Here is a 27,959-nt window from a genome sequence, read left to right as displayed (position 1 = left end):
GAAAGAAAATAGCTTCAGAGAAAGAGAGTGAGGAAATCTTTTCATGCCACTACCTCACTACATTGGTTTGATGGCTTGTCAATTCTTGGAGTAAACTTCAGTCTTCTGAATCATAGAAATTTGAATTTCTCACATCCTTAAGCCTAACTGAATAAGTAACATTTTTCAATTATTAAAATATTATATAATTTTAATCCTGCAGGAATCTATTTTCCTTTTCTTTTTTCTTTTTTTTTTTTTTTTAACCGAAGAAGTCATCAAAATAACTTTAAAGAATGTAGTCTTAGTCTACCAAAGAAAGCATACTTCTTATTGCAAGATGAATAGCAAATCTATGTAATAGTTATGATTCCTCATGCATCTTTAACAATGTAAATGTAAAAATTTGTTGCTCTTTAATATACTTTTAAATGTGAACATGAACAAAGCACACGTACTTCAAAAGTAATGAACGCTGAAAAAGCATGTTAATCACTGTTCATATGCAAAGTTCTCTACTGTCTTTATTACCTAGACATAAATTATAATTACAGAAGAAAGCGACACAGAGGTTTACATTTTGTGCATGCCTCAGGTCACTTTTTAGCCTTGGGATCCTTATTCCTCCTCTTCTATCTTCTTATGAAACTCCCGGCTCTTCACTCGGAGCTTGTTGACCTGCGACTCTGCAATGTCAGCCCGCTCCTCGGCTTCCTCCAGCTCGTGCTGGATCTTGCGGAACTTGGAGAGGTTGACATTGGACAGCTCCTCCTGTGTGGGGAGAGGGAGATGTGAAGGCAGCGTGTAGACATTTCAATATCTGAAAACTGATCAAACAAAAATTGAAATGCCACAGCTGGGCAAGCAGGGCAGATTCAGAACCAAGGTAAGAAGCTGCTCAGGGCATTAAGTGTGCCAGAAGAGAAGAGAACATTGGATTGTCAAAAACGCTATGGCCACATTACACAGCATGGTCTAGGCAGAGTTCATGGCAGATTCCTGAATAGACAGAGTAGCAGCTGCTTCTGACACCCAGTGTGGAGTAAGAAGGAAGAAATAGAGGCAGCAAGTGAGGCTTAGAGCACAAAAAAATAAAGCTGGGAAAGTATAGTTCCTCCCCAAACCAGTAATTCTTTCTCTTACATTCCCTATTGTCTTGCAGTAGCAAAGGCATCACAACAGTTGAGGTTTCAAAAAGTTGGTCAGAAGAAAACACCAATACGGAATTCCACCTCCATCAGAAAGAAGTTTGGCCTTGGTCAGAGTGGTACTTACAGCCTCCTCAGCTTGTCTTTTGTAGGACTTCACTTTCATTTGCAGCTTGTCCACTAGATCTTGGAGCCTGAGAACATTCTTCCGGTCTTCCTCAGACTACAGAGAGGAAACAGCAAAGAGTTGTTTGCTCCTTTCTTTACATTTCACAAATGTGAAATGGAGGCAGAAACATTCCTTGTGGAGCATTGAAGCCCAGAAGGACAAAGGTCAAAATTTTGTTAACTGTGTCACTGACTGATGTATAGAAAGAAACCCCTCTGGAAGGCAATGTGCCAACATTTTGCTTTCCTATAATAAGAGTGTGTCAACACGAAGAAGCTTCCTGCATTACCTGGTAGGTCAACTCCTTCACCCTCCTCTCGTACTTGCGCACACCCTTCACGGCTTCAGCGCTGCGCTTCTGCTCAGCATCAACCTCCCCTTCCAGCTCCCGCACCTGCAGCGAGAAGCCCATCTTTGCAGCTTCCCTGGTGTCTCTCCAAGGGACGTGCTCACTCATGCACAAATACCAGCCCTACGCACTCTGGCCTCCAGCTTCTGGATTTGCTTCTTGCCTCCCTTCAGCGCCAACTGCTCAGCCTCATCCAGACGAAGCTGCAGGTCCTTCACCGTCTGGTCCAGGTTCTTCTTCATCCTCTCCAGGTGGGCGCTGGTGTCCTGCTCTTTCTTCAGCTCTTCTGCCATCATGGCTGCCTGAAAAGCAAAGAGTCAAAGGCATTTTGGGGTTGGAGACAGTTTGCAGGAGAATACATCCACCATCAGCAGTGAGAGAAGATCCCAACTCACATCTGTGATGGCCTTCTTGGCCTTCTCTTCAGCATTGCGGGCTTCCTGGATTGTGTCCTCCATTTCACTCTGAATTTGCGAAATATCTGTTTCCAGCTTCTTCTTGGTGTTGATCAAGCTGGTGTTCTGTTGAAAAGCATTAACATCACAATTTTGGTTTTGTTAGCTTGCAATATCAAATCAAGGACATTCTATAAATGTTTTTTAACATAACTTGTGCCATCAGGCCACATGGGATTCTGTTCTAAAGCATCTGGTGTGGTAGCTGTTAGTTTCTCAGCTGTGATGTGTTTCAGTATTTATCAGTATTTTTTTATTAGCTAAAAGGTGGGTGTCAAGAGGATGGGGCTGGACTCTTTTCAGTGGTCCCCAGTGATAGGACAAGGGACAACAGGCAGAAACAGGAAATTCCACCTGGATATGAGGAAAAAATTCTTTATTTAGATGCTGGCAGAGCACTGGAACAGGCTGCCCAGAGAGGTTGTGGAGTCTCCTTCTCTGGAGGTATTCAAAACCTGCCTGGACACTATCCTGTGCAACCTGTTCTAGGTGAACCTGCTTTAGCAGGGGATTGGGACTGGATGATCTCCAGATGTCCCTACCAAACCCTACCATTCTGTGATTCTGTGATTTCAAGAACATCCTCCATAAAGTCTTTCCTCACAGTTTCTCAGTCAACAGAGAAGGAATTTAGACTTATAAAGAAAAAAGACATAATCTTTCATTACAATTTTCAATTTAATGGTAGTAAAATTTTTAAATGGTGCTATAGAATACTTAGAAGGACATTGTTAAATTATGTTAATGACAGTATTAGTGTATTTCTATTTTGTTAGTGATCAATGTAAATTTCACTTTACAGTCTCAAGTGTAAATTTGAAAGCTGTTGAACACAAGACGTAGAGTAAAAACCTCACTCTCTGAATTGATTACTTTTAAGGTATCTGCACTGTAGTCTAGAGAAATTTGTGTTTTATCTGCATCTGTAAAGTCAATTTTAATATTTGTTACCCATACCGTGAAAATTAAAAACATTTCACAAAATAATTTACATTTCAGCCAGTCTTCAGTTGTTATATATGTATGTAAAAAAAGTATAAAAACTAAATATATTTATACACTGACCTGGGTATGGAGGAGCTGCACACGCTCACTTGCATCCAGAAGCTCCTGCTCAGCCGCTTTCCTCGACCGCTCCGTCTGCTCCAGGGCCACCCTTAGTTCCTCAACTTCAGCCTGCAGCAGGTTTGCTCTGCGCTCCACCACGGCCACCTGCTCCTTCAGGTCCTCCTGTGTCCTGAGAGCATCATCCAAGTGTATCTGGGTATCCTGGAAAGCGAGACAAGACAGATTGTGAGGTGTATTTTTCCTATTTTCCTATTTCTTATTTTCATATCAGAACAGATTTTTGAATTGTAGAACTGGAAAATTTTTAGCTGTGTCAGAAACTGGTCAACACATGTTTAGTTGTGCCATACCTTCAGCACTGTTTGTGCATTTCTCAGGTTCTTCTGTGCCTCGGCAGCCTGGCGGTTGGCATGGCTCAGCTGGATCTCCATTTCATTCAGGTCTCCCTCCATCTTCTTCTTCAGTCGCAGGGCTTCATTCCTGCTCCTGATCTCAGCATCCAAGGTGCTCTGCATGGACTCCACAACTCGGAGGTGGTTTCTCTTCATCTGGTCAATCTCCTCATCTTTCTCTGCTATCTTCCTGTCAATCTCAGACTTCACTTGGTTGAGCTCAAGCTGGAGGCGCAGGATCTTCCCCTCTTCATGTTCTAGGGAAGCCTGAAAAAATATAAAAATCAGCTAATTATATAAATAACAAGCTCAGTAACTTTACATGAACTATTCTCTTGAAGAATAATCAACAGCATGAGGTCTGAGACTTCAGGAAAGGAAAAAAAAAGATTGCTGTGTATCCAAAGACTTTAACCGTGTCCAAAATCCCCGCTTCCTTCACCTGGGGTGTATTCTCAATGCATATAATTTCATAAATGTTACCACAGGTTGCTAAACGATGTTGCAAGTAAACAATTAAGAACAGAAACATGTACCTCGGCTTCCTCCAGGGAAGCCTGGAGTTCAGATTTCTCCTGCTCGATCTGCTTCTTGGCTTTCTCCAGCTCATGAATCGCCTTTCCTCCCTCTGCAATCTGCTCCGTGAGGTCGGAAATCTCCTCTGGGGGAACACAGACCAGTGGCATGGTCAGGCACAGAGCAGAATGGGAAGGGCCATGTCACACCCAGGTGACAGGCATCTTTGCCGACCCGCAGGCCCAGACCCATGTGCAGCGGTGGGTAGTGGTGGATAGTGAGAAAGCCCAGCCAGGAGCCGAGGGCCAGGGACTTACGCTGCAAGTTCTTGTTCTCACGCTTCAGCGTTTCCAGGTGGTCCAAGGACTCCTCATAGGCATTCTTCATCTTAAACAGCTCCGTGCTGAGAGAGCGAGACTCCTTCTGGGAGGCTTCCAGCTCGGCCTGCGTTTCCTCATACTTCTGCTTCCATTCTGCCAGGATCTGAAGAGAAACAGGACCTCAGTATGGACGTGGCAATCAGGAGGGCATGCTCTGCCCAGGAGCCCCAAGGCTGGAGCCCAGAAGACCTTGTCAAAGTTCTTCTGCTTCTTATCCAGAGCTGCACAGGCGGCGTTTGATCGCTCCACATCAATCATCAGGTCCTCCACTTCGTTCTGCAGCCTCTGCTTTGTCTTTTCAAGGGAGGCACATTTGGCATTCACAGCTTCAACGTGTTCCTCTGCATCCTGCAAGCGCTGTGCCAGCTTCTTCCTGGGAGGGGGTAAACACAGGTCCAGGTGAGGAAGCAAATGGGAGCATATGCTGTGCAGCCAGTATCTTTTTTATAAGAGCACACTCAGCCACTTGGTAGGGTGTGATCTCCATTTACACAGAGGCGTGTAACCCAGCCAGCCACTGTATTGCTATGTCTGAATCCTGGGCTACAGCAATTCACTCTCTACTATTCACACTAGCATCTCTCTGCTCGTTTGTGTCTGAAGAGCTTTGCTGCTTCTGATTTTCTCCAATGCATCCCTGCTCTCATTTATGTTTTCTTTCTTCCTGGTACCCCACCCCAAAGTAGAAAATTGGCATCTTTCTGACAGTATCACCGTGGTCTCCTCACATTTCCATCCTTAGTCTCTGCCAGCCTTCCCCACCTTCCCCACTTACTTGGCCTCCTCCAGCTCCTCCGTGCGCTGAATAGCGTCCGTCTCATATTTGGTTCTCCACTGGGCCACTTCGCTGTTGGCCTTGGACAGGGCACGCTGCAGCTCCCCCTTGGCTTCCTGCTCCTCCTCGTATTGCTCCCGGAGCAAGTCACAGTCGTGGCGAGCAGACTGCAAGGCGTGGGCCAGGGCGTTCTTGGCCTGTGGGGAAAATAAATATGATTTGATTGACAATGAAAGGAAATACCCTGTGAAATTTCCCATGTTGATGGAGACTGGATGATTCTATTGTGAGAATGATGGTAAGCTACTGAATGAGAAAGGAAGATCTGGGAATCTTGAAAAGGATGAATGGATAAACTGCAGGGAAGGGGGAGCAAAGCTAATGTAAGACAAATTGCACCACATTACCTATGTGGTTATCATCTCGCCCCCCCATCTTGTGGATTCCATGATTCCATATGTTTATGGAAAAGCCTTCTCACCTTTATCTCTTCCTCTAGGTGCCTCTTGAGTTCCTCAATCTGTTGGGTGAATGCCTGCTTGCCTCTTGACAGCTGAGAAATCAGAGCATCCTTCTCCTCCACCTGGCGTGAATATTCACCTGGGAAAAATTACAGATACACAAGCCTTTTATTGCCACTGATGAAAGTATTGTGGACATTTAGGGCTGTAAAACTAGTGAGCAGACCTTGTAGAAGCTTATGATCCCATTTCCTACATTTCTCATTACAGTGGAGGGGACAAAGCATGTTGGAGAGACCGTGTGCCGAGAAGGGTCCTTTCTGCACTAACTCTCTGACATTGTTCATTTGCACATCAGAGATGTGTAGGTCTTACCTGATTCTGTCTGCAGACGAGCTCTTTGAGCATTGAGGTCATTGATCATGCGCTGATGCTCTTCTTCTTTTGTCTTAATCTCACTTAGCTGATCTTCCAGTGTGCGGCACATCTTCTCCAGGTTCGCCTGTGTATCAACATACGGGATGGGAGGGGTTAACCATCCATACTCCTAATAATAGCAGGTGCACGAAGTTGCATTGTATTCCACTAGGTCAGTGAGCCTACAAGGTGTTTGTGTACCTTGGCTTTGGAGACAGAGTCCATGTTACTGGCCAAGTCATCAATCTCCATCTTCAGCTCGCTCTTCTCCTTCTCCAGCTTCTGCTTCACGCGTTGCAGGTTGTCGATCTGCTCCCCCAGCTCCGCTGTGCTGTCCGCATGCTTCTTCCGCAGGGCGGCAGCCGTGGCTTCGTGCTGCAGCGTGGCCTCTTCGAGGTCACGGCGCATCTTCTGAAATTCCGCCTCGCGCTTCTTGTTCATATCAATCTGAGCTGCGGTAGCTCCTCCTGCTTCTTCCAGGCGCTCGCTGATCTCCTCTAGCTCCCTCGAGAGATCGGCCCGATGCTTCTCGGCTTTTGCCCGAGAGGTTCGCTCTGCCTCAATTTCCTCCTCCAGTTCCTCAGTACGAGCCTGGGGTACATTAGGGACCCTTCACAGCCATGTCCTCCTCCTACCTGACCTGAGTCTGGGTGGGAGAGGGGAAGGAACAGAGACTTGCCTGCAGCTCCTTGATCTTCTTCTGTAATTGCATGCCCAGGGCTTGCTCATCCTCGATTTTGCTCTGGATCTGGCTGATTTCAAAGTCTTTCCTTTGGGCAAAGCAAAGCATGTCAGAGCTCAAAGGAAAAAGACAAGTGCACCAGCCCAGCACTCAGGTGCCCTGCAGCCACTCTTACTTCTTCAGTTTCTCATCCAGCTGCTGCTTATCATTCTCCAAATCCATTATGCTGTCGTGGGCCAGCTTCAGGTCTCCTTCCAGTTTCCTCTTAGCTCTCTCAAGGTCCATGCGCAGTTTCTTCTCCTGCTCCAGGGACCCTTCCAGCTGAAACAAACAAGACCATCAGTGCTGGGCCAGCCCAGTTTAACTCCATACCTGTCCTGTCCTTGCTGTCTGCCTGTCTGCTTACATCGTCCACTTGCTGCTCCAGCTTGGTCTTAGCTTTGGTCAGCGTATTGACTTTGTCCTCTTCTGCCTGCAGGTCATCCAGTGTCTGCTGGTGGGCCTCTTGGAGGGCTTTCTTCTCTTTTGTCAGCTTGGCGATGGTCTCGTCCAGGGCTGCCATCTCCTCTGTGAGGTTTTTCACCTGTTGATTGCAAGAAAGAACCAAAAGTCTGTAGAAGACTTGACTACCAGTGCAGTGACCTTTTCACTTTGCAGTGCATAGCCAGGAGCTTGTTTTCCATGTGGGCTACCTGGCTACCCCGCTGTGATGCTCCTGGTATCTTCCAAACCTAGCTTTGTCCTCAGGACACCAGGCTGATGTGAGAAGCATCTGTCCCTTCACCCTTCATGTGACTCCCTGTGTGTGTACCTTGTTTTCAGTGGCATGCTTTTCCTTCTCCACTTTGGCCAATGTTAACTCAAGGTCATCAATATCTTTCTTCAGCTCTGAACATTCATCCTCCAGTTTCCTCTTCTTGGCTGTCAGCTCAGCATTAATTTCCTCCTCGTCCTCAGCCCTTTCAGTCACCTCCTTAATTTTGGCTTCCAGCTGGATTTTGGTTTTGATGAGCTGATCACATCTTTCCTCAGCATCAGCTAAAGCATCAGCTTCCTGTTAGAGAAACATAATTTTGTTTGCTAATCACAAGTTTTAGCAAAAGAGGGATAAAAATTATTATTTCCTTTTGAAGAAATAAACATGGAATTATTTTTTATTATCTTGTGGGAAATGATTTTTGCACAGCCCCTTTATATCAGAATAGGTTTTCATTCTATTTAAATTTTTTTCTGGCATCGAATATTCTGTCTTGCTGTATTTATATATAAGATAACTAAATATCTAAAAGTATTTTTTTTACTAAGGATTTTGATTACTTTCCCTGAAAGTTACTGAGTGAATATAGTTGTGCACAGATCTTTTTGTTTTATCTCTGTAAAAGCTTTTCTTGGCAAGACTGATTCAGGATTAATTTTTGTTGTTCCAGACAAATTGGTACATAATCTTGATGGAACTGGTGATTTCCATTTGAACCTGACTGCATTTTGAAGTTGTGAAGTATACACTTAAGGACACAAAAACATTATATAAATGTTGCCAAATCTTTTGATCTTCCAAAGGATGTTGGAGGTACATGTAGGGACAATGTAGAGGGTATTTGTGTCTTCCTGGGATACGGGCTGCAGTGGGAATGGTAAGATATCATGTAACATAAGAAGCTACATAAAGCTATTTTATTTAAGCAACTAATTAAAACCAGACTAAGTAGTCAATTGAATTGCTCTCCACACTCTGTTAACTGTATATACTAAATCTGTAGTGACTGCAGTTGGACCTTATCTTGAGAGCTTGCATGGAGAACATAACTGTAGGCATAGAGGCTTAAATACTCATTCCCAAGTTAGAACCTCGTATTATCAGGTTGACACTGAGTGCTCTGAATTTTACCTTTAGTGATTCAGATTAAAGTACTTTCTATTGCAATTTAGTGTGCAGTATGAGAGTTCTATACTATGAGGGAGTATCTAGAAATTATGTATATTCTCCTGGAAGAAATATTCTAATACAACTTACAGCTTGCACTTGGAGCTGCAGGTCATTTTTCTCCTGCAGCAAAGCAACCATTTTCTCCTCCAGCTCCTTCCTCTTTGCCTCAGACTTTGCAAGCTCTTCCTTGGTTTTCTCAAATTCTTCCTTCATGTTGGCCATCTCCTTCTCAGATTCTGCACTCTTCAGCAAGGGCTTGATCTTGAAGAATAGCTTCATCCAGGACCAGTGCTTGACGTTCATGAAGGACCGAACGTTGTACTGGATGCAGAAGATGGACTCCCTGAAGCATAATTGAAATGTACATTGAATATTTTCAGTATGATGGGTGCCCACACTTTCCCCCAAGTACAGTGGCATTAACTGAAGTTGAAGAATGTCTACCTCCTCTCCACCATTCTCTGGTACTCCACTCTCATCAGGAAGCCCCTGCACCTGGCCTGTGTGCGAGTGATGAGCTGCGCCAGCTTCTCATCCCTCATCTCCTCCAGCAGTCCCAGCAGCCCAGCTTTGAAGAACACCTTGAGAAAGGGAATGTTGCCGCACATCACTGTCAGGTAGAGCAAAGCAGAGACATGCAGTGAGTGAGTCAAGGAGGGCTTGTACCTTGGTGTGACCAAATTTGTACTGGGTGTGGTCCACATCGATTGACCCGAGAAGCTTCTCAGAAGCCTTCTTGCTATCAATGAACTGTCCCTCTGGGATGGCACTGGCATTAAGCACCTTGTATCTGTGGAATGAGAGGAAATATGAATGAAGGCCATCTCAAGTCACAAGGTTATACAGTTTGTTGAAATCAACAGCAGTCTTTGCAGCAGAATAGGGCTGAAGAACTTGGAATTTCACCCGTTGTTTAGAGATATGGTTGTAATCAAGTCCTAATCTGATAACAAAGTTAAGGAAACTTACTGTCTTTAGGTGATCAGTCCTTGATCAAAAGAGGACGCTGTTCTCCAGCTGTTTCAGTCCTCTATCTTTTTTTTGCTTAAACTGTGCTGTACAAATTTGCTAGAAAGGAACATTGCCACTGTGTGTATAGGAAGAAAGCATCTTCCCCTGAAACTTGCAGCTGGTACAATGGCCAAAACCTTCTGAGTTTGTAATTTTTGTCTGAGAACGTGCTGTAGCCACATCCCAGTCTGCATTTTTTAATCTTGTACACATTGGCTTGTGTAGCTCGGTTGTGCTTCCGTATTCAGAGACACTGGCAAAGTTCAGTTGTGTGATGAAGAGCAATCAGTGAGGACACCTGACTTACCTCTTCATTTCTCAACAATTTCTCTTTTGGTAGCCATACCCATTGCCTGAACAATTCTACCTTCTTCATATTATAATCAGGTAAATTTGTCATTAAAAAACAACCACAAATGTTACAGTAGTTAAGATCTAGAAATTATGCAGCGAATACAGAGTGGAAAGCGGAAAGGAGACTGACCTCTGTTTGAAATCTGCATAGAGGATTCTGCTGGGGAACCCCTTCCTGCAAATTCTAATTCCTTCCAGCACACCGTTACAGCGCAGCTGGTGTAGCACCAGTTCATGCTCCATGGCACCTAAGCAAACGAGGCAATTATGTGATACTTTATGACAAAGCACAGAGAATAATGGCTGCATCACACTGTAATTTCTCTCTATTTGAGGTTCTTACCAGGTGTTTTTGTTTCATTGGGGATAATACAGCGCACAAAATGAGGGTGAGTGCTCCGTAGATTGGTCATCAGCTTGTTTAGGTTCTCCTGTGTGTTCATGTGCAAAGATTTTTCGTTAACAAATGGTACCTCTGCAATTATACTGTCAGATGTGAGAAAAGTGATGGAATGCAATAATGGTTTTATTATGCCCACCTATAACCATGCTAATTAGAGTTTTCTTCTGCTTGTCTGTCTTGAGAGTGAGGGAAATTAGTGAAACTGTGTAATGTGTTTTCCTGTGACTGAGTGATACAGCCACCCAGACAAGATATCCATGGGGAATGATGACCAGAAATTTGTGGCAAAAGGCATTATTTTGAGTGAAAGATGATTCTTTGTAGTTACCAGATTTTTACTCTATGGAAGACACTATTGATGGGAACAGAAAGAAAACCAAAAAACAGGACAAAATGGAAGAGGGGCAAGAACCAAGTTTGCGGAGAAGGCTAGGAAAGGGACGTGCTACTTGTGAAGATATATTTGACAAAGGCTGAACAGGTGAAGACAAGAAAGACTTCCTGTTCGGTCAGCATGGGGGTCACAAGTCACAGAGAAAAGTAATGAGTGGCAGGTCCTACAGCACCCCGTTCTAGAATTGCTTTTAAAAGCAATTCCGTGACTATCTCTGCTTTTAGTGGTCACTTTTACTAGCTAGGTCCTAACAGTTCTCAGTTCAGCCCTGTTTTGGAGCAGGAGCAAAGCTGCTCAGACAAATACCTCTTTCACAGTGTGAAAAACTGTTCAGGCTGCCAGATAGTAGCTAGATGCCACAAGTGCTGAAAAAGGAGTGTTTCCATCTGCCTTAGTTTCTGTCTGTAGGTGGAAAGGTACCTGGACTTGGCATTTCCCTATTGCCTTACCTTCATATGTATAATCATGTGCAAATAATTATGTGCTATGTATTACGTGTTATATATTATCATGTGCAAATTCATATACATTTGTATGTGCCAATCCAGATTTGAGATTCCCCGAGGCAAGTAGCCGCATCCACCAGTCATCCCAAGGCATGGGGGGGGGGGGGGGGGGGGGGGGGGGCGGGGGAAGAGCTTGATCCTACCAACTGAGGTACTCATTACTAAATGAAATTGTAGTCTGACCTAAGTACTTTTCCCAAAATTCAAAGGAAGGCTAGATCAAGGTGTATCTTCCTCAGCTGGCCTCAGCTGACTTGCAGCAGTCAGCTCTTTTATGAATAACTGGGCAGATGTTCTTGTTGCAGAAAAATGTTAATAGGTGCAGTAAAATGACTCTGTTTAAGTTAGTGTGGGGTTTCACCATCTTCAATTAAAAAAAAAAAAAAAAATAGAAGAGGAAAAAAATAGAGAGAATGACTTCTGTACTTACCCTGAAAAGAGCTGATACAGTCTGGAAAGAAGAACCCTTCTTCTTGCCTCCCTTCTTACCACCACCACTCTCTGAAGAACACACAAAAAAAGATGGTTTTACAACTTTGATTTGTAAAATTTTTCTCTAAGACAAGAAGTTTGCTCATATGTATCAGTCACGCTTAGAGAGGAGCCTAGGATGCAGTGAGAGTCAACAGTCAATCTAAAGGAATATGGGACCAAAGGTGTGTTATAACTCAAGGGACTATCATGGCTGAGTGGAAGGCCTGAAATACTTTTGGTCTTTTACTTTATTAATAAATTCAAGCCATAGGAGATTCTGCACAACATGCGGCTTCTTTAGAACACTATAGCTGATATTCATGGCTCTGGTAGAGTCATTAAATAAAAATGAAAATATGAATTTCACAGAACTGACCTGCCTCTCCTCCAGCAGAGGCAAAGAGTAAGGCCAGCGTCTTCAGGGATGATTTCTGGTACAGCCCCACAACAGTTTCATTCAGTGGGTCCTTGTTCTTGTCAAGCCAGCCAGAGATGTTGTAGTCCACCGTGCCAGCGTAGTGCACCAGGGAGAAGTGGGCCTCAGCCTTGCCTTTGGCAGGCTTGGGCTTCTGGAAGTTGTTGGACTTGCCCAGGTGCTGGTCATAGAGCTTGTTCTTGAAAGAGGTGTCAGTTGCCTTGGGGAACATGCACTCCTCTTCCAGGATGGAGAAGATGCCCATGGGCTGGGAGAAGCAAAAGGAAGGAGGAAGAGGTGGAAAGGCAGAAAGAATCACAGATAAAGGAACAGCTTCTTGAGTGGAACAGTATTAACAGTCTCAGGGATTGTTCTACTGAGAAGAGCAAATTGTAAAATAAGCTAAACTTATGTATTTACAATATCACATTTACACTTTCAAGCTACATTTATAAACATATATAAGAATTAATGCATTTCTGAAAGTATTAGACATTGTGAATTACATAAATACCTTTTCAATGAGCTCAATGCAGGCAGCCAGGTCCATCCCAAAGTCAATGAACTCCCACTCAATTCCTTCCTTCTTGTACTCCTCCTGCTCCAGCACGAACATGTGATGGTTGAAGAACTGTTGCAGTTTCTCGTTGGTGAAGTTGATGCACAGCTGCTCCAGACTGTTGAACTGCACAATTATAAGTAGAGATTACTATTGACGTAAATTTAGAAAGCCAGGGATAAAGAACAGTGCTGGCTTTTTGTACCAAATTACAGGAGGATCTGCGAGTGTTCCTTCTTTGCTCAGTCAAGAGTTTGGAACTTCTGTTAGTCTATCTCTTTTGCCAAGCTATGTGTATATTTATGACCCCTAGAAGATTTGGCCACTTCAATATTTCAGACTTGTCAGTTTTGATATCTACTAGACTGGCATAATTCAGTCATGGGAGAGTCCACAGGACAACAGTTTATCCAGCATTTCCACATGCTAATTGCAAAGCATGTCTCAATCCTTCTAAGCACAAATTGTGTCTATGGAATTGGTGTCTCTGCATTAGGTACTGAATGCCATATTAATCTACTGTTTGTAATAAGTTTAAAATCCTGCATTTATGGATTTCCATTGGCATATGTACAACACAAAAGTCTATTCCCTGTTAAAAACATTTGGGAATCATGATGCTTTAGATGCAATCTGAAAGGATCAAACCATTTCTGGGAAAAAAAAAAAAAAAAGGCATCATTCCTTCTTAAGTACTTTGGCACACAACAGAATTAATTCTAAAAACATGGCAATAAAACACTGTTGTTACATCAAAGATCTCAAAGCCGGCAATGTCCAGGACACCAATAAAGTACTGTCGTGGTTGTTTGGTGTCCAGCTGTTGGTTGATGCGAATAACCATCCACAAGAACATCTTCTCAAATACAGCCTTTGCCAGGGCACCAACTGCATTGTTCACCTAAAATAAAAACAAGAAGCGTTGTAGTTATCATGGAGAGTGAAAGAGGAAGACCAGAGGATTTGTCAACAAAATGGGGAGTTTTGTTACCTGCTGCACAGTTTGACCCTTGGTCACGTATTCATTCCCAACCTTGACTCGAGGGTAACAGAGGGCCTTGAGCAGGTCTGCTGAGTTCAGACCCATCAAATAGGCAGCCTTGTCAGCAACTAAAGACAAAAAAAATCAGTTGTTTAGGTACCAGCAGACATTACTGTTTCTTTAAAACAAGTATTAAAAGGAAATTCTAGTAAATATAAGAAAAATAGTTAAGATAAAGCAATGTATTTGTAGATCATCATAAGCAATATTCCTCAGCAATTATAGAACTTTTGTGTTGGCTGTTTCTTCACCTATTCTTAGTTTATGTTGAATTTTGAGTGAAAAATTAGTATAGAGACATTTAGATAGGCAGACTTCTCAGTAATAAATACTGAAAAAGAAAAAGGAAAGTTAAGTCTGGGATCATGATCAGGTTGCAGACAATCGCAGATCCTCTCAAAATTTGTTTCAGTGACTTGTGGTAAGGTAACTTGAAAGACATACTACCCAAGAGAGTACAATAAGTAAGTGTCAATTATGCAGTTACGAACCTGCAGCTAAACATATGAGATGAAGGGCTAATTTTAGAAGTGCATTCTCAAAAAAAAAGTTTGGCATTTCATCTTCTGCTGTTGCTTTTAATATTGGATTCAGACTCTGCCAGCAGGCACAGTATGTAAAATCATATGATCAAGAATGCTTGTATAATGTATATAAAATCAAGATAAAAAAGTATAGCAGATTGCTGAATGAATATTGGAATGATCTAACAGTCTGAAATTGTGTCAAGAGATATTTAGGCTAGAAATTTGGAAAAGATTTCCAATGAATAACTATAGTGAAGTACTGGAATAGATTGCATATTTTCCTCAATGTTTTCAAAAGCAGATGAAGAAAGAATGATTCTAGAGTAAATGGAGTCCACAGGAGGTGGAGAAGGTGCCCTGCCATAGTTCTCCCCCAGCTTTATGAGCAGATAAACCTACCAAAATAAAAGCTGACTTTGCCACACTGAGAAATTTGTTCACAGGTCCAGAGTAATCCTCAGAGAAGGATCACAGTGTCTGTGCAACAGAACTGATTTCAACGGAAAGACTATTATGTACACTGCTCTGAATGCTTCCAAGATTTTGTCAGCAAAATACCATCACTTAAGTAAAGTTATATCTATAATATTTAGGGAGTGCTTTAATGTGAGAAGGCCAAAGCTCATTATAGAATATACTAATAGAATACAGATGCCAATTTTGAGATGCTTCTTATTGTATACGTTATTTATAACCAAGCATTTAATGTACTTTTAACACTGGAAAGAATAAGGTATGAAACAAGATCAAAATTGGAAGTTATGTTATATTTTACTTTTGTAGAGTTATTTGTTAATAATTTAATAGTCATCTCTTATACTCTTCTATACCTCTTTCCTTTGGTTCTATTCACGCAATGATTACAGCTATTACTTGAGCGCATTCTACTAGTCCTCATCGTCATTCACAGATTCATTGCTATCGTATTCCTTGCAGCCTTTTTCACTTACGCCTTAACTTTCCTAAAAAACAATCCAAAGCACACACACTAAAAACACCTCAAGAAAAAAAAAAACCCTTAATAGTACATGTTTATGACATGTACAAATAACTCTGGTTTCATGGAAATACTTCCACGAACTTTTGAAAGAATGCACGTTTGAACAAGTCTAGGCAAAGCAAATGGAATAGACACATCCCAGGTGCCTATTTTTCCAACAGAAGTCCTGGAGACAGGCTGAGACTCTACAGAAAATGTAGAACACATGAGCCACAGCGGCAGTTTTAACTGATGTTCCTTTTTAACTGCCCATGTAAACGGAAGTAGCACAATGCTCTCAGTTCAGGTGTCTCCAGAATACGGGCTTTGAAGCAGAGCAGCTTCAGGATTCTGGCTTCTTGTCACCTGGAAACAACACCATTGGGAGATAACTACAGCTGATGGTAAATGACAGTAGGTACGTGGGTACATAAACCTAAGTCGGTGAGCAGAGTGGCTCCTGTGTCTGTGCCAGGTCTGGGAAGCTGCCATTCAGTGTAGCAGCAAAGCTTGCTTTTCTTCTGCCTGACTCCCAGTGTGTCAGCCAGTGGAAGCGTGCTTTAGGATTCACTGGGCCTTATACTTTGTGTAGTTCAAAACCCTGTGCAGCTTCCACTGAGTTGTGTTCTTCCAGCAAAGTGCTCTGCTCAGGACACGCTTCTGTTCTACAACACTGGCACCTGGGGAAATGCGCAGGCCGAGTCAATGATTCTGACCCTGAATTACTGCCTGTATCAGTGGGTGTTCCAACATATAATACTGTGCTCCGAGATATAGTGTGCTGGTACCTTCTGTGCCGTCTGGCTCTGCCTGCTCCTCACGCTGCTTCTGCTTAAACTTCAGGTTGCCGTAGTGCATGACAGCCCCCGTCAGCTTGTAAATGGCTGTCTTCTCATCAGGAGTGAAGCCCAGGATGTCAATGGCACTCTAACAGAAGAATCATTAGGGTAAGCGCCACGCCTGTCGAAGGTCAGAGTCCGTCTAAGAAAACTCCTGTGTATTACTTACGTCCGTGGCCATCAGCTCTTCCTGGTCGTTAATGCTGGGAACTGTGATCTCACCTTGACTCACATAATGGTAGTCATATGGGTTGGTGGTGATCAACAACATTTCTGAAGAGACGGACAAAACACATACAGATCGAATGTAATTGGCATGTAAAGGAATGAAATGTCATTCCATGACCTTTGTCTGGAGAAGTTAGTGATCTTTCCTACCGATTAGCTCTGGCTTCTTGTTGGACATGATCTGATAAAATATGTGGTAGCTTCTTTCTGCCTTGAGCTGGAAAGTGACCCTGGACTTCTCCAGCAGATCTAGCAAGAACAGGAGGACAGTTAGCACGAGAACTGAGGAAGTCTGGAAGGAAGGGGATCAGGCCAGGGGGGTCACTTACATGTTTCAATGTCAGCAGAAGCCAGTTTCCCTGTGGCACCAAAATGGATTCTGATAAATTTACCCTGAAAGAAGCAGAAAAGTCAGTCATCCTGACTGCAAGAATATTCAAGTCAGTGTGCTGATACGGAAAAGGTAATTTTGTCCCAGGCAACAACTTACAAAGCGTGAGGAGTTGTCATTCCTCACCGTCTTGGCATTACCAAAAGCCTCCAGCAGTGGGTTGGCACTGATGATTTGATCCTCAAGTGTCCCCTAAAATAGAAATCTTATTGTCATGATATAGCTAATAAATAAGTGTGACAGCTGCATGCTCCTGCCCCTAGGACCTCACCTGCATTTTGCCTGCCTGTTGCTCCTCCTTCTTCTTCTCCCCGCTCGCTGCAATTGTTGCAAAGTACTGGATGACACGCTTTGTGTTCACAGTCTTCCCTGCACCGGATTCTCCGCTGTCAAAGCAATGAGAGAAGCAGAGAGCGTGTGTCAGGCAGGAGGTCCCCTGGCACCGGGCAGCCCCGCAGGGACCCGAGCAGGGGGTGTACATACGTGATCAGGATTGACTGGTTCTCGCGATCTGTGAAAGAGGCAGAAACACATAGACTTTGTAAATGAAGAACAAAAAAGTGACTGAAAATCAATGCAATAAATGTGAGTTATGACCAAAAAACCAATTCTGCATAATTTTTCCCTTTTCTTTACTCCTAATTTTTTTTTTTTTTAAAATTTCGATTCCTTCAAAGCCATTTGCACCTTATTCTTACCTCTAAAATACACATGACACTCTGCTCTCTAAATTAGATATACAGATTTGATGGGTGGACGGCTAGGTGGGTAAGGAATTGACTGGAAGGCCACATCCAAAGAGTTACAGTCAAAGGTCAGTGTCCAAATGGTTAACGAGTAGTGTCCATCAAGGTTTTATGCTGAATCAAATACTATTTAATACCTCCATTAATGACATGCATACTAGCGTTGGCTGCACCCTCAGCAAGTTTGCAGATGACAGCAAGCTGAGTGGTGTGGTTGATAACATCAGTGGGAAGGAATGCCTTGATAGGATTGAGGAGTGGGCCCATGTGAACATCATGAAGTCCAAGAAGGCCAAGTGCAGTGTCCTGCATCTTGGTCAGGGCAATCCCCAATATAGGTCCAGACTGGGGCATGACTGGCTTGAAAGCAGTCCTGCAGAGAAGGACTTGGAGGTACTGGTGTGTGTAAAATTGGATATGAACTGGCAATGTGCATGTGCAGCCCAGAATGCCAATTGTATCCTGGGCTGCATCAAGAGAAGTGTGGCCAGCAGGTCGAGGGAGGTGATTCTGCTCCTCTACTCTGCTCCTGTGAGACTCCACCTGGAATACTCCCTCCAGCTCTTGGGTCTCCTGTACAAGGAAGACATGCACTTTTTAGAGTGGGTCCAGAGGAGGGCCATGAAAATGATCAGAGATCTGGAACACGTCTCCTATGAGGAAAGGCTGAGAGAGTTGGGTTTTTTCAGTCTGGAGAAGAGGCGGTTCCAAGGACATCTTATGTCCACCTTTCAATATTTAAAGGGGGCTTATAAGAAAGACAGAGAAAGATTTTTTACGAGAGCCTGTAGTAACAGGACAAGGGGGCAACAGTTTTAACTGAAAGAGGGTAGATTTAGGTTGGATATAAAGAAGAAATATTTTATCATGAGGGTGGTGAGCCACTGGAAAAGATTGCCTGGATAGGTTGTGCCTCATCATTAGAAGTGCTCCAGGTCAGATTGGACAGATATTTGAGCAACCTAATCTAGCGGAATGCCAGAGGGAAGGACTACATGATTTTAAGGAATTCTTCCAGGCCAAACCATTCTATGATTCTGTGATACTATAATGCTTTTTCATGAAGTTGAAAACCATTGAAGGGCCCTATGCTTCTTCCCTGTGGCACTCTATGATTGTTTCTGTCCTGCATACAGTAAATTCTTTCTGTTTTTTTGTTTGTTTGTTTGTTTGTTGTGGGTTTTTAAAAAAATTTTCTGCTACACAGGCTGTATTTAGAGCAGTAGAGAAAGGGAGAGTAAAGACACACAACAAAGCAATCCTGAGCACGGGTAATAGTTCTGAACTCAATAGCACTGAGAAAGAAAGGAATGAAAAGGTGGAAGCAAAACTGTCAGAAATACATAATCCTATTTCATTTTTTTGTGTCATGGTTTTATCAAGACGAATCTGAATATTTGTGACACTGAGGTTTCCTGTAGCCCTTTGTGCAATTAACTTCACATCATTAGACAGAATTTTAACATCACATATGGATTTCATACCCTGTTCACTTTCACTGTTTCATTTCAGATACAATTATATTTCTTGCTCGACCTAAGTCCATTTGGCTTACTGTTTTTCCTGACACACTAACTATCTGTGGTAATATACTTCATTTTTAGAAATACTGGCATGAAAAAACCTGTTTAAATTAGCAGTGATTAATGCTGTGACTGAACTTTAATGCTGTGTTAAGAAAATATCAGCATATTTCTCAGGGAAACTCTGTGATTACTTCTAAGATGTCTTTTTCATAGAATCACTCTGAGAGTCACTCACCAGTCAGCATGAACTGATAGGCGTTGTCAGAGATGGAGAAGATGTGTGGAGGGGCCTCCTGGCGCTTCTTGCCTCGGTAGGCCAACACCACCTCTGGGTTGTACACCGGCAGCCACTTGTAGGGGTTGACAGTGACGCAGAAGAGACCCGAGTAGGTCTGCAGGGAAGGGAGACAGCACATTGGCTTCCGCTCAGCCTGGCAGAGCAGTTCCTGCTGGCTGCCCAAAGGAAGGCTGCTGCTGGTACTTACATAGATCATCCAGGCTGCGTAACGCTCTTTGAGGTTGTACAGCACAGCGGGTTCATGGAGGTGGGTCATCATGGCCATGTCCTCGATTTTATCATACTTGGGAGGGTTCATGGAGAAGATTTGATCTTCCTTCACAGTCAGAGTCTGCCAGCAGAAGGAGATGCCTGTGTTTCAGCTAAGATCTGAGACTCTGAATTACATACAATTTTTAAGCCTTGTTTTTCACTCACCTCTCCAGCTTCAGTCTTGACAGTGACCTTCCCTGATTCTTTGCTCTGGATCGTGCTTTTCACATAGGATTCTTTTGCATGTACCACAAAGACTGAAGTCTTGGCATCGAAAGGCTTGTTTTGGGCCTCAATTCTCTCCTTTTCTGACTTTCGGAGGTAAGGAGCTGCCTCCCCAAAGATAGCCATCTCAGAGTCTGATGACATGGCTACAGTTTATCCAGGGCAACACGGCACGGGGCTGACACAGAGAGACATACCACAGTGATGAGTGAAGGAAGAAATGCCTTTGTACTACACACCTGACTTTGTAGTGTTCTACTCTGCCTATTCTTATGGTCTCCCTCTCTATCTTATCTGCTTTTCACCCTAGATATCCTTTATGAGATCATAAAGAAGATAGGTGTCTTTGATGTAGATAATTTTAACTTTCTTTCCCTTATTCCAGTTTACACGTTCAGTTCTTTAGATCTAGTAGTGTTTCAGTTGGCTGTACAGAGAAATTGAATTGATTGGCACAATATAAATATTTTCTATATGAAGCAGCAGAGATACTGAAGGCAGTCATTGAAATTATGAGAGCCCACTTACATCCTCTGTCTCTTGCACATTTTAGACCATGCTATTTGTATTGACTATAGAGATGGAGCAACATAAGAAAAAGGTGTGAACTAAGCAAAAGCACAGGTGTGCATTGTCTATGCAAACCTTTTTCCTCAGTTAGAAGTCAGAGCCTTAACTTCTACAATTGTTCTGCCTTTTCCAGTTCAAGCTGATCCTTTAAATTAACTTGTACCAAGAGAGGAAAACTTCTTGATAAAAGACACTCAGAAGTATTTGACAAAATCTTAACTACGTATGTGCTCTTCATTCATCTTCTCTTTCCTGGATTTCTGTTTACAGGCAGTCCCCTGTTAACAATTCTGTATGAGGTCATCTATTTCCTAGCAGGTACCAAATTTGTCCAACCTAGTCATGAAAGGAAATTTACTGTTTTAGACAGCACAGCTCAGATAGAATTGTACAGCATTAGTATGCACAGATGTAAAGGATTATGGGAAGTGCCCATCTGGCTGCATTAAAAAAAAAAAAAAAAAAAAAAAAAAAAAAGTCTTGGAGAGTCTATTCCTATGGAGTAGGTAAATCAGAGTCTTACCTCTCTGTGATACCAGCTGGGTCTCAGGCTGAAAGCTGGTCAATACTGAAAAACAGAAATTACAACTTCCTTCTTATTTTTGCACAGAAACCCAAAAATATATGCCTGTGACTTGAAAGCAGAAAGGAAATCTCTGTTGATACAGATAGCCCTTTGAGGAAAGCAGTTCCACAGTCAGCAGCACGGCAGTGGGATTCTGCCGGCACCCAGCCCTCCATACTCTTACCTCAAAGCTTTCCGTGGAGACAGAACAGACTTGTCCTACCAGCGTTTTTATAGGTTCTGGTCTGCACACACAACTCTCTCCTCCTCTTTCTTAGGTCAAAAAAATTTTGGCAAAGCATTGTTTGGCAAACTTGACTGAGTGCATGATTCTCATTCGTGCTCGTGGATATATTTAGAAATATTTGAAGTCTTACTAGCTATGTGAATAAATCTTCTATAAATATTTTGACTAGGAATCTGAAAGGAGGAAGTGCTGTCCAGCAAATAGAGCAGGACACTAGGACTTGGAATTGTTGGTTCTCCTGACTGAATTGCTGTTTGACATATAAGATTCGAGTGTTGCAAGACTCAGCAGTATGAGAAGGATTACTATTACAAAGAGCTTTGGGGAGATTCTATTCTGAAACATTGTGGAAATAAGGAATAGGAACAATCTAGTATAGTGTAATTACAAAAGTTTAGACAACAATATCATGCTTGTATTTGCAACTCCTTAGCTTTTTGTTGGCCACTTTCAAAAGACCACAGACGACTATTTAACCCCCTTGATGCATACATTTAATTAGATCTTCTACCTTCTGACTGTGTTACCAGTTGGCCACAATCTGAAATTGGGTTTTATAGGCATTGTTTTGCTGTTCGCTATATCTGGCTGTGCTGGTTTACTCAGACATATGTCTAGCAGAATTTTCGGTAAGGTCAGATTAGCAGTGATTGCTGCCATTTTGTGTCCTTCATCGTTCAGGTTTATTGGCAGTTTTAACTTGCTAATTTGCTGCTATTGTAGTGACCTTGGACAGTGGCTATAGTTACCAAATGCAAGAATGGGGTTTAGATCACAAATACACCTCCTCCAGCCTTCCCAAGCACAAACACAAACTCCACAGAAATTTAGAGAACTCCTGGGAGGCTCTGGGTCTTGACATGTCTAATCTGTGAATGTAGACATAACTTTTTTTTTTCCCCGTAGCAATCCAGTACAAATCCTAGGTATTCTAGGGTAGATATTTTCTGCCAGAAGCCTCGTTCAAGAGAAAGCATTAACAAAAGTAACCTAAACCTCACCCTAAGAACACAAATCTAGATCAAGAAGGAAGTTTTTTCTTAATCTTAAAATGTCATGTCATTGTAAAAAAAAAAACCACAAAAAACACAACAAAAAACAACAAACCAAAAAAAAACAGCAATCAAAAAAAGATTCATTTTAATTCATTTAATGTGAATTTAAGCAAAATTCACAAAGGTTTAGGATACTGTTTACACAGAGGAAGAAAAGCACTTGACTTGTTCCAATACATCAATTGCAATGCATTGTCATAAGACAGGCATGTTGTTTATCTACGTACAAATAAGTTTATTTGTGCAGATGACTTTTAAACTAAGCATGAGAGTTCTCAGTGAAGGGGATCATTAGGTAAACCACAGAAGAAAAAAAATAGATGCATTTGAAAAAAAAAGCCACTCACATGGCTTTTAGCAATTGTGAGGGAATTTTAAGGATATGGCCACTTTAGGGAATATGTTGTGGCCATATCCTCTGGTGCTACAGATACGCGTCAAACAGCAGAATATTTATATCATATCTTGGGGGAAGGGTGTAGGGGGAAAAGACGCAAACAGAACACTCTAGCTGCTTTATACAGTAGAAGTTTAATATTCATGAGGTGTCTGGGAATCCTTCTGGGTCCTGCAGAGCTGCCATTTCCTTCACAAATTGTTAGGTATGATCTTCTATTTGAAGTTCTCCTTGGAGCTAGGATGAGGTGCTGTGGTTCTGTACCATATTCTGAAGGCTCACACTCTCCCTCAAATGTCCGGGAGGTGAAGCACTGTAAGAGGGGTCTGCTTCAAAGAACTTTTGTATGTTTCCAATACTGCATGTAAAATTGAAACATGATACGAATTATTCTTTTGTAAGTTTGTCAGTGTCTTTCTGAACAATAAATGTAGAGATTTTATAGTTTCTGTTTGAAAACCAATATTGGGTACTTGTAGAAATGTCATTGAAGAAAATGAAAAGGTCTTTCCTATCCTCTAGCATGCAAAACAGGATAAAGAAAGAAAGAAAAAATAAATTTTCCCCTCTTTTTCTAACGTATTATATAATTATTTAACAAAGAACGGACTTGACTGTTCTTTATATGACACACGAAATTAAATCCAAGTTGAATCTGTAGTTTCTTGACCAACTTGTCCCTGACTGTTGACATAGTGACTTCCAAGTTGTGCAGGAAGTGAAAGCTGAGCCATATATAGACATATAAATCTATACAGCTGTAAGAAATCTCTCATCCTTTTAATTCTGATTAAGGGTCTCCGTGACCCTGGCAATATCCACTTTTACAGACATTACTGTGTTTATGTGTCTTGTAGTAGCTGCAAAATTGTTATTTCATCTTCCTTCTTAGGTCCTCTGCACATGTTAATTAAAGAGGATGACTTGGATTCCAGAACATTGGTTCAAAGATCACCCTTGCAGTATATCATCCTCTCCATCAGTTTGACATCTTGTATTTTGTTTCACCTCCTAGGGTAGTGAGAATCATCTGGGAAGGCAACAGATTTGAGAGGGAGTGACAGATGACTTGTTTTTCTGTTCCCTGTGTCTTTAACTTCCCTTGCCAGAAACCTGGTAATAAAGGACCACCTTCTACAATGCATGGCTTCCATCTGCCTAGTCCAGGAAATAGTGCCTCACACATATTCTCTCTGCGGTAAGTACACTCTCAGATCCTAAAGCCATTCTGGGGCCCTGAGTTCTTGTGGATTGCCTTGCCTCTCCATCTAGCTTGGAAAAGTGAGAATGGGGAAACTTGAACCAACCTGGAAAGAGGACTTGCCAAGGCAGATCCTCAGACTGCTGAGGGGATAAAGAGCAGTGAGCTGTTCCTCCTTTGCATGAGATGATTTGGACTAAAGCTTTCCATTCCATCTGCTGAGTAAGACTGATTCTGCCTCGGGTGTTAACACCAGGTCAGAACACAGCAAAGGAGGGCAGTCATGGAAGACATCTTCAGTCCCAGCCAGGAAGCACTGCTCTGGTCTTTAATATCAAATTTCCTGTTTCTGAGGAGATTCAGAGAAGCAAGCCCATGGTCAGATAAAGACTTTCCTAAACAAGGTCACTACCCAACACTCAGCACTTTGAGTCTAAATCAGTTGATGGAATGGAAAGGCACAACTAGCAAGAGTCAGTTCGGGAATTTTTCAAGCTGAAGCGTCTTTCTTACTTTTGTGGAGCACTGATACTTTTTTTCCCACAGCCGACAACATAAGGATGCAATAGAGAATGAACAAATATGTCGATAGTAGAAAACATCATAATGCAAGTATCTGTAGAATTTAAGTCAAAGCTGTCCAGATCCATAGTATACCCTCAAATTTGGATTTTTATTGCTTGCAGTAATCTCTGTAATCATCAGTGCCTAGAAAAGAAGAAAATACAAGTTATTATAACAAAATTTGACAATGTAATTTTCTGTGAATTTTCTGAATAATTTTTCATGTTTGTGACATTCTCATGCTCCCATTAAACTCAAGATTTTTTTAGAGAATTTGTTAAACCAGAATGGTATAGTGTCAACTTGTGCTTCAGCCCCTTCCTGCCATTTTCAAGTTTTGGAAAAGACTGCATAAAGTTTTTTCACTTGTAGATGGCAAAAAAGATGCATAAATACAAAGGAGGGATGGTTCTCCTTCTGTGATTAATTGTAGAGGTGGACTTCATGCTATCTCAATCTTCAGCTCACCTTTCTCCTTGCCGGTTTCTGCTTGATTCTTGCAGGTTTTTCCTCCTTAAATTCATCTGTCTGCAGTAGAAAAGGAATAATAACTTCATAGAACCATCGAAGTGTTGGTGATAAAGGATCTCTGGAGGTCACTAGTCCTTTTTTTCAATTCATGATAACACCCCACTTCTCTCAAAAATCTGTTGCTGTGGTGTGGTATCCTCTTACTGAAAAACAGTGTCCAGGCTGAACCTTCCAAGCAGCTACTTGTGTTTTATCATCTGAGACTACCAAGAAGAGTTTGTTTTCATCTGTTTTTAATGGCATGTCAAGTAGTTATAGGCTGCTATACCACTCCCCAGCCTCTTTGCCAGACTAAACTCCTCGTACGTTGTGTGTGATGACCAACTTGGTAGCCTACCACTGCACTCTGCAGTTTCATCACGTCCTTCTCCAATAGAGGGAGAATAATAACTCCCTTCAATCTGATAGTGACACTGTTCCTAATGTAGCCTAGTATACAGTTTGTTTTCTTCACAATAAGAAAGCACCGCTGGCTTGTTTTTGCATTTATCATCTGAAGATTTGCCAAGGATACACTCCATATCATCATTGTCCAAGGTGCTGATGAAAATGTTGAACAATACATGCCACAGTGTTGAACTACTATGCTTGCTATTGACAGCTAACTGAATATCAAGCCATTCATCACTATCCCTTGAAAACTGGTCCAGCCAATTTTCAACAAATCTAATAGTCCATCTATCCAATGCATTCTTCTGAATAAGATTGCTGTAGGATACAATGTCAAAAACCTTTCTAAAGTTCACTTTTAATTTTTTCTCTATCACTTCTTTTTTCCCCCCTATCTACCTATTTAATCATAGAAGAAATTTCTTCCATCATGATTATTTTTCCTTCCTCCACTTCTTCACTTCACTGGGTGTCCTGTAACTTTTGAGGGCTTCTTAAGTTTTTAAAAGTTACAGAAATGAAAAAGAGAAATTAAGATTAAAATACATAGAAAATAATAAAAAGAGAGGAGGAAGAGGGGAAAATATAACCAACAACTGAAAATTCATTCAGTTTCAAAATGAAAGTAATTTAAAAATTATTAATGAGGGTATTTTTAATCTAGTTAGCACCTTGTATTGTTTTTCATGTTGTTTTTGTCGCCTTGGATCTAGAGGAGCGAAATTCACACAGACTGGAACAACCACATGGTTCATCAGATTTTCTGGCTAATTTTCGTTTTATCACGTTCTGTTTTCCAAAAAACTGATTTAAGTGATTTTCGCCTCACAGAAATAAAATGGTTGAACAGATAAGTCATAACTGAAATATTCAAAAAGTTTCTAATTTAAGTTTTCCTGGAGTTGCAACTACAGATTATAGTGTTGCATGGAATAAGTGGGAGTCTGGAATTTGTTCCAGGTTTTGCCTGTTTCAGTAACCTGTTCCAGCACTTGAATGTTAAATTCTTTCTTATGTTTAAAGGGATTTGCATTGTCTCAATTTGTGCCAATTGCCCCTTGTCACAGCACGGCACAGAGAAAAGTCATTGTGATATGATGTGATGTGGTGTTGATCTTGGACTCTCCTCTGTGACAGGACAGGGGGAGACAATAAACTCACAGGTCAAGATAAAGACAGGGAGGCTGCTTAAGTTATTGTCACAGGCAAAACAAACTCAACTTGAGGAAAATTTGGTTTTAATTTTTGCCAAATAGATTCAGTTAGTGTCAATTAAGGACAAAAATAAAAGCAACAGCTTCTCCCCAATACTTCCCAGACTCAGCTTCATTTACTCATTCCTGACTCCTCTGCCGTCTGCCCTCTCTGAGTGGTGTGGGTAGATGGGGAATGGGGGGGTAGCAGTCAGTCCATAAAGGTTCCTCTCTGCTGCTCCTTTATACTTTTCCCTTAGTCTGGCATGGGCTCTCCATGGTCTGCAGTTCCTTCAGGAAGTTTTCCTCCCCTCCAGTCCTTCATGAGCTGGAGTGTGGATATCTGGTTTGCCATGGTCCTCTCCATGTCTGCAGGGGAGCCTCTGCCCCGATGCCTGGAGCACCTCTTCCCTCTCCTTCTTTGACATTACGGAACACAGGACCAAAATTGTCAAAAGCCTTGCTAAGGTCAAATTGAAGAAAAGACACTGCTGTATTCACAGTTCACTGTGTTCACTAAGTTAGTAATTTCATCATGGAAGGCTGTTATGTTGATCAGGTATTATTTTTCACGCTGCGTGCTTCCAATGATCTTCTTGTTCTTCAGTGTATATGAGAATAATTTCCATGAGGATTTGCATCAGTTTCCCAGGAATCAAAGAGAGGCTGACTGGCATGTAGTTTGCACCTTCCTGCCTTTCTTGCTGCTGAAACACCTGTAAAAGTCCTTCTTGCTCTTCAAATCCCTTTGCCGGATTCAACTCGAGATGGGTTTTGGCTTTCCTAACCCACTTCCTGCACTCACACACTGTCTTTATATAGCTCCTGGGACAAATGACCTTGCTTCCATCTCTTGTATGCCTCCTCTTTTCTATTTGATTTTAGTCAGGAGTTCCTTACTTATTCACTCCACTACCACTTTTCCTTGCTTCCCTGATGTCGTGCATGTCAGGATGAACCAGCCTTGAGCTTGGAGGAGTTGAACCTTGAAAATCATCCAGTTCTTCTGGACCCTTCTTGGATTTTTCCAAGTAGATCCCCAAACAGGTGAAAGCCTGCTCTTCTGAAGGCCAGGGTTGTGATCCTGCATTTTGCTTTTTTCCCTCCTCCCAGCCTTCTGAACTCCAGCATCTCATGGTCACTGCAGCCAGCACTGCCCCTGACCTTCACATCCCATTCTTCCTAGTTTCTACGTATCAGATACATCAGAGCACCTTCCCTTGTGCCTCTGTCACCTTCATGTCTTCTGGACTGCTTGTGCACTGTTGTATTGCCCTTCCAATAGATAACAGGGTGGTTAAAATCCCCCACTATCTTTATGCCAGCTGTCTTCTCTGGATTCTTGATTTGAACTTTATT

The 27,959-nt window shown here is 42.2% G+C and overlaps 1 protein-coding gene across 1 annotated transcript; it reads right to left on the bottom strand.

The window, feature by feature from the left end:
- Positions 1 to 597: 597 nt before the first annotated feature.
- Positions 598 to 20,031, bottom strand: LOC104353443 (myosin-1B). The gene is made up of 38 exons (XM_086473796.1): positions 19,828 to 20,031; positions 19,598 to 19,741; positions 19,348 to 19,504; positions 17,324 to 17,351; positions 17,112 to 17,226; positions 16,940 to 17,032; positions 16,779 to 16,842; positions 16,600 to 16,698; positions 16,391 to 16,494; positions 16,171 to 16,309; positions 13,826 to 13,944; positions 13,586 to 13,735; positions 12,790 to 12,960; positions 12,237 to 12,543; positions 11,817 to 11,887; positions 10,427 to 10,514; positions 10,214 to 10,331; positions 9,385 to 9,508; positions 9,163 to 9,299; positions 8,806 to 9,061; positions 7,603 to 7,845; positions 7,198 to 7,374; positions 6,967 to 7,112; positions 6,789 to 6,879; positions 6,311 to 6,700; positions 6,068 to 6,194; positions 5,713 to 5,831; positions 5,232 to 5,428; positions 4,646 to 4,829; positions 4,394 to 4,559; positions 4,097 to 4,221; positions 3,519 to 3,827; positions 3,166 to 3,369; positions 2,041 to 2,166; positions 1,777 to 1,947; positions 1,586 to 1,690; positions 1,255 to 1,350; positions 598 to 750 (listed from the first exon to the last, which is right to left on the bottom strand). Exons 1-38 carry the CDS (start codon positions 20,029 to 20,031, stop codon positions 598 to 600), a joined length of 5,817 nt encoding a protein of 1,938 aa, XP_086329922.1.
- Between the last annotated feature and the right edge of the window lie 7,928 nt (positions 20,032 to 27,959).

Source organism: Leptosomus discolor, chromosome 15 (genome assembly GCF_034619465.1).
Source record: "Leptosomus discolor isolate bLepDis1 chromosome 15, bLepDis1.hap2, whole genome shotgun sequence".
Taxonomy (NCBI): domain Eukaryota; kingdom Metazoa; phylum Chordata; class Aves; order Leptosomiformes; family Leptosomidae; genus Leptosomus; species Leptosomus discolor.
The sequence above is the reverse complement of the archived record's forward strand: the minus strand, read 5'-3'. Positions and strand labels throughout refer to the sequence as shown.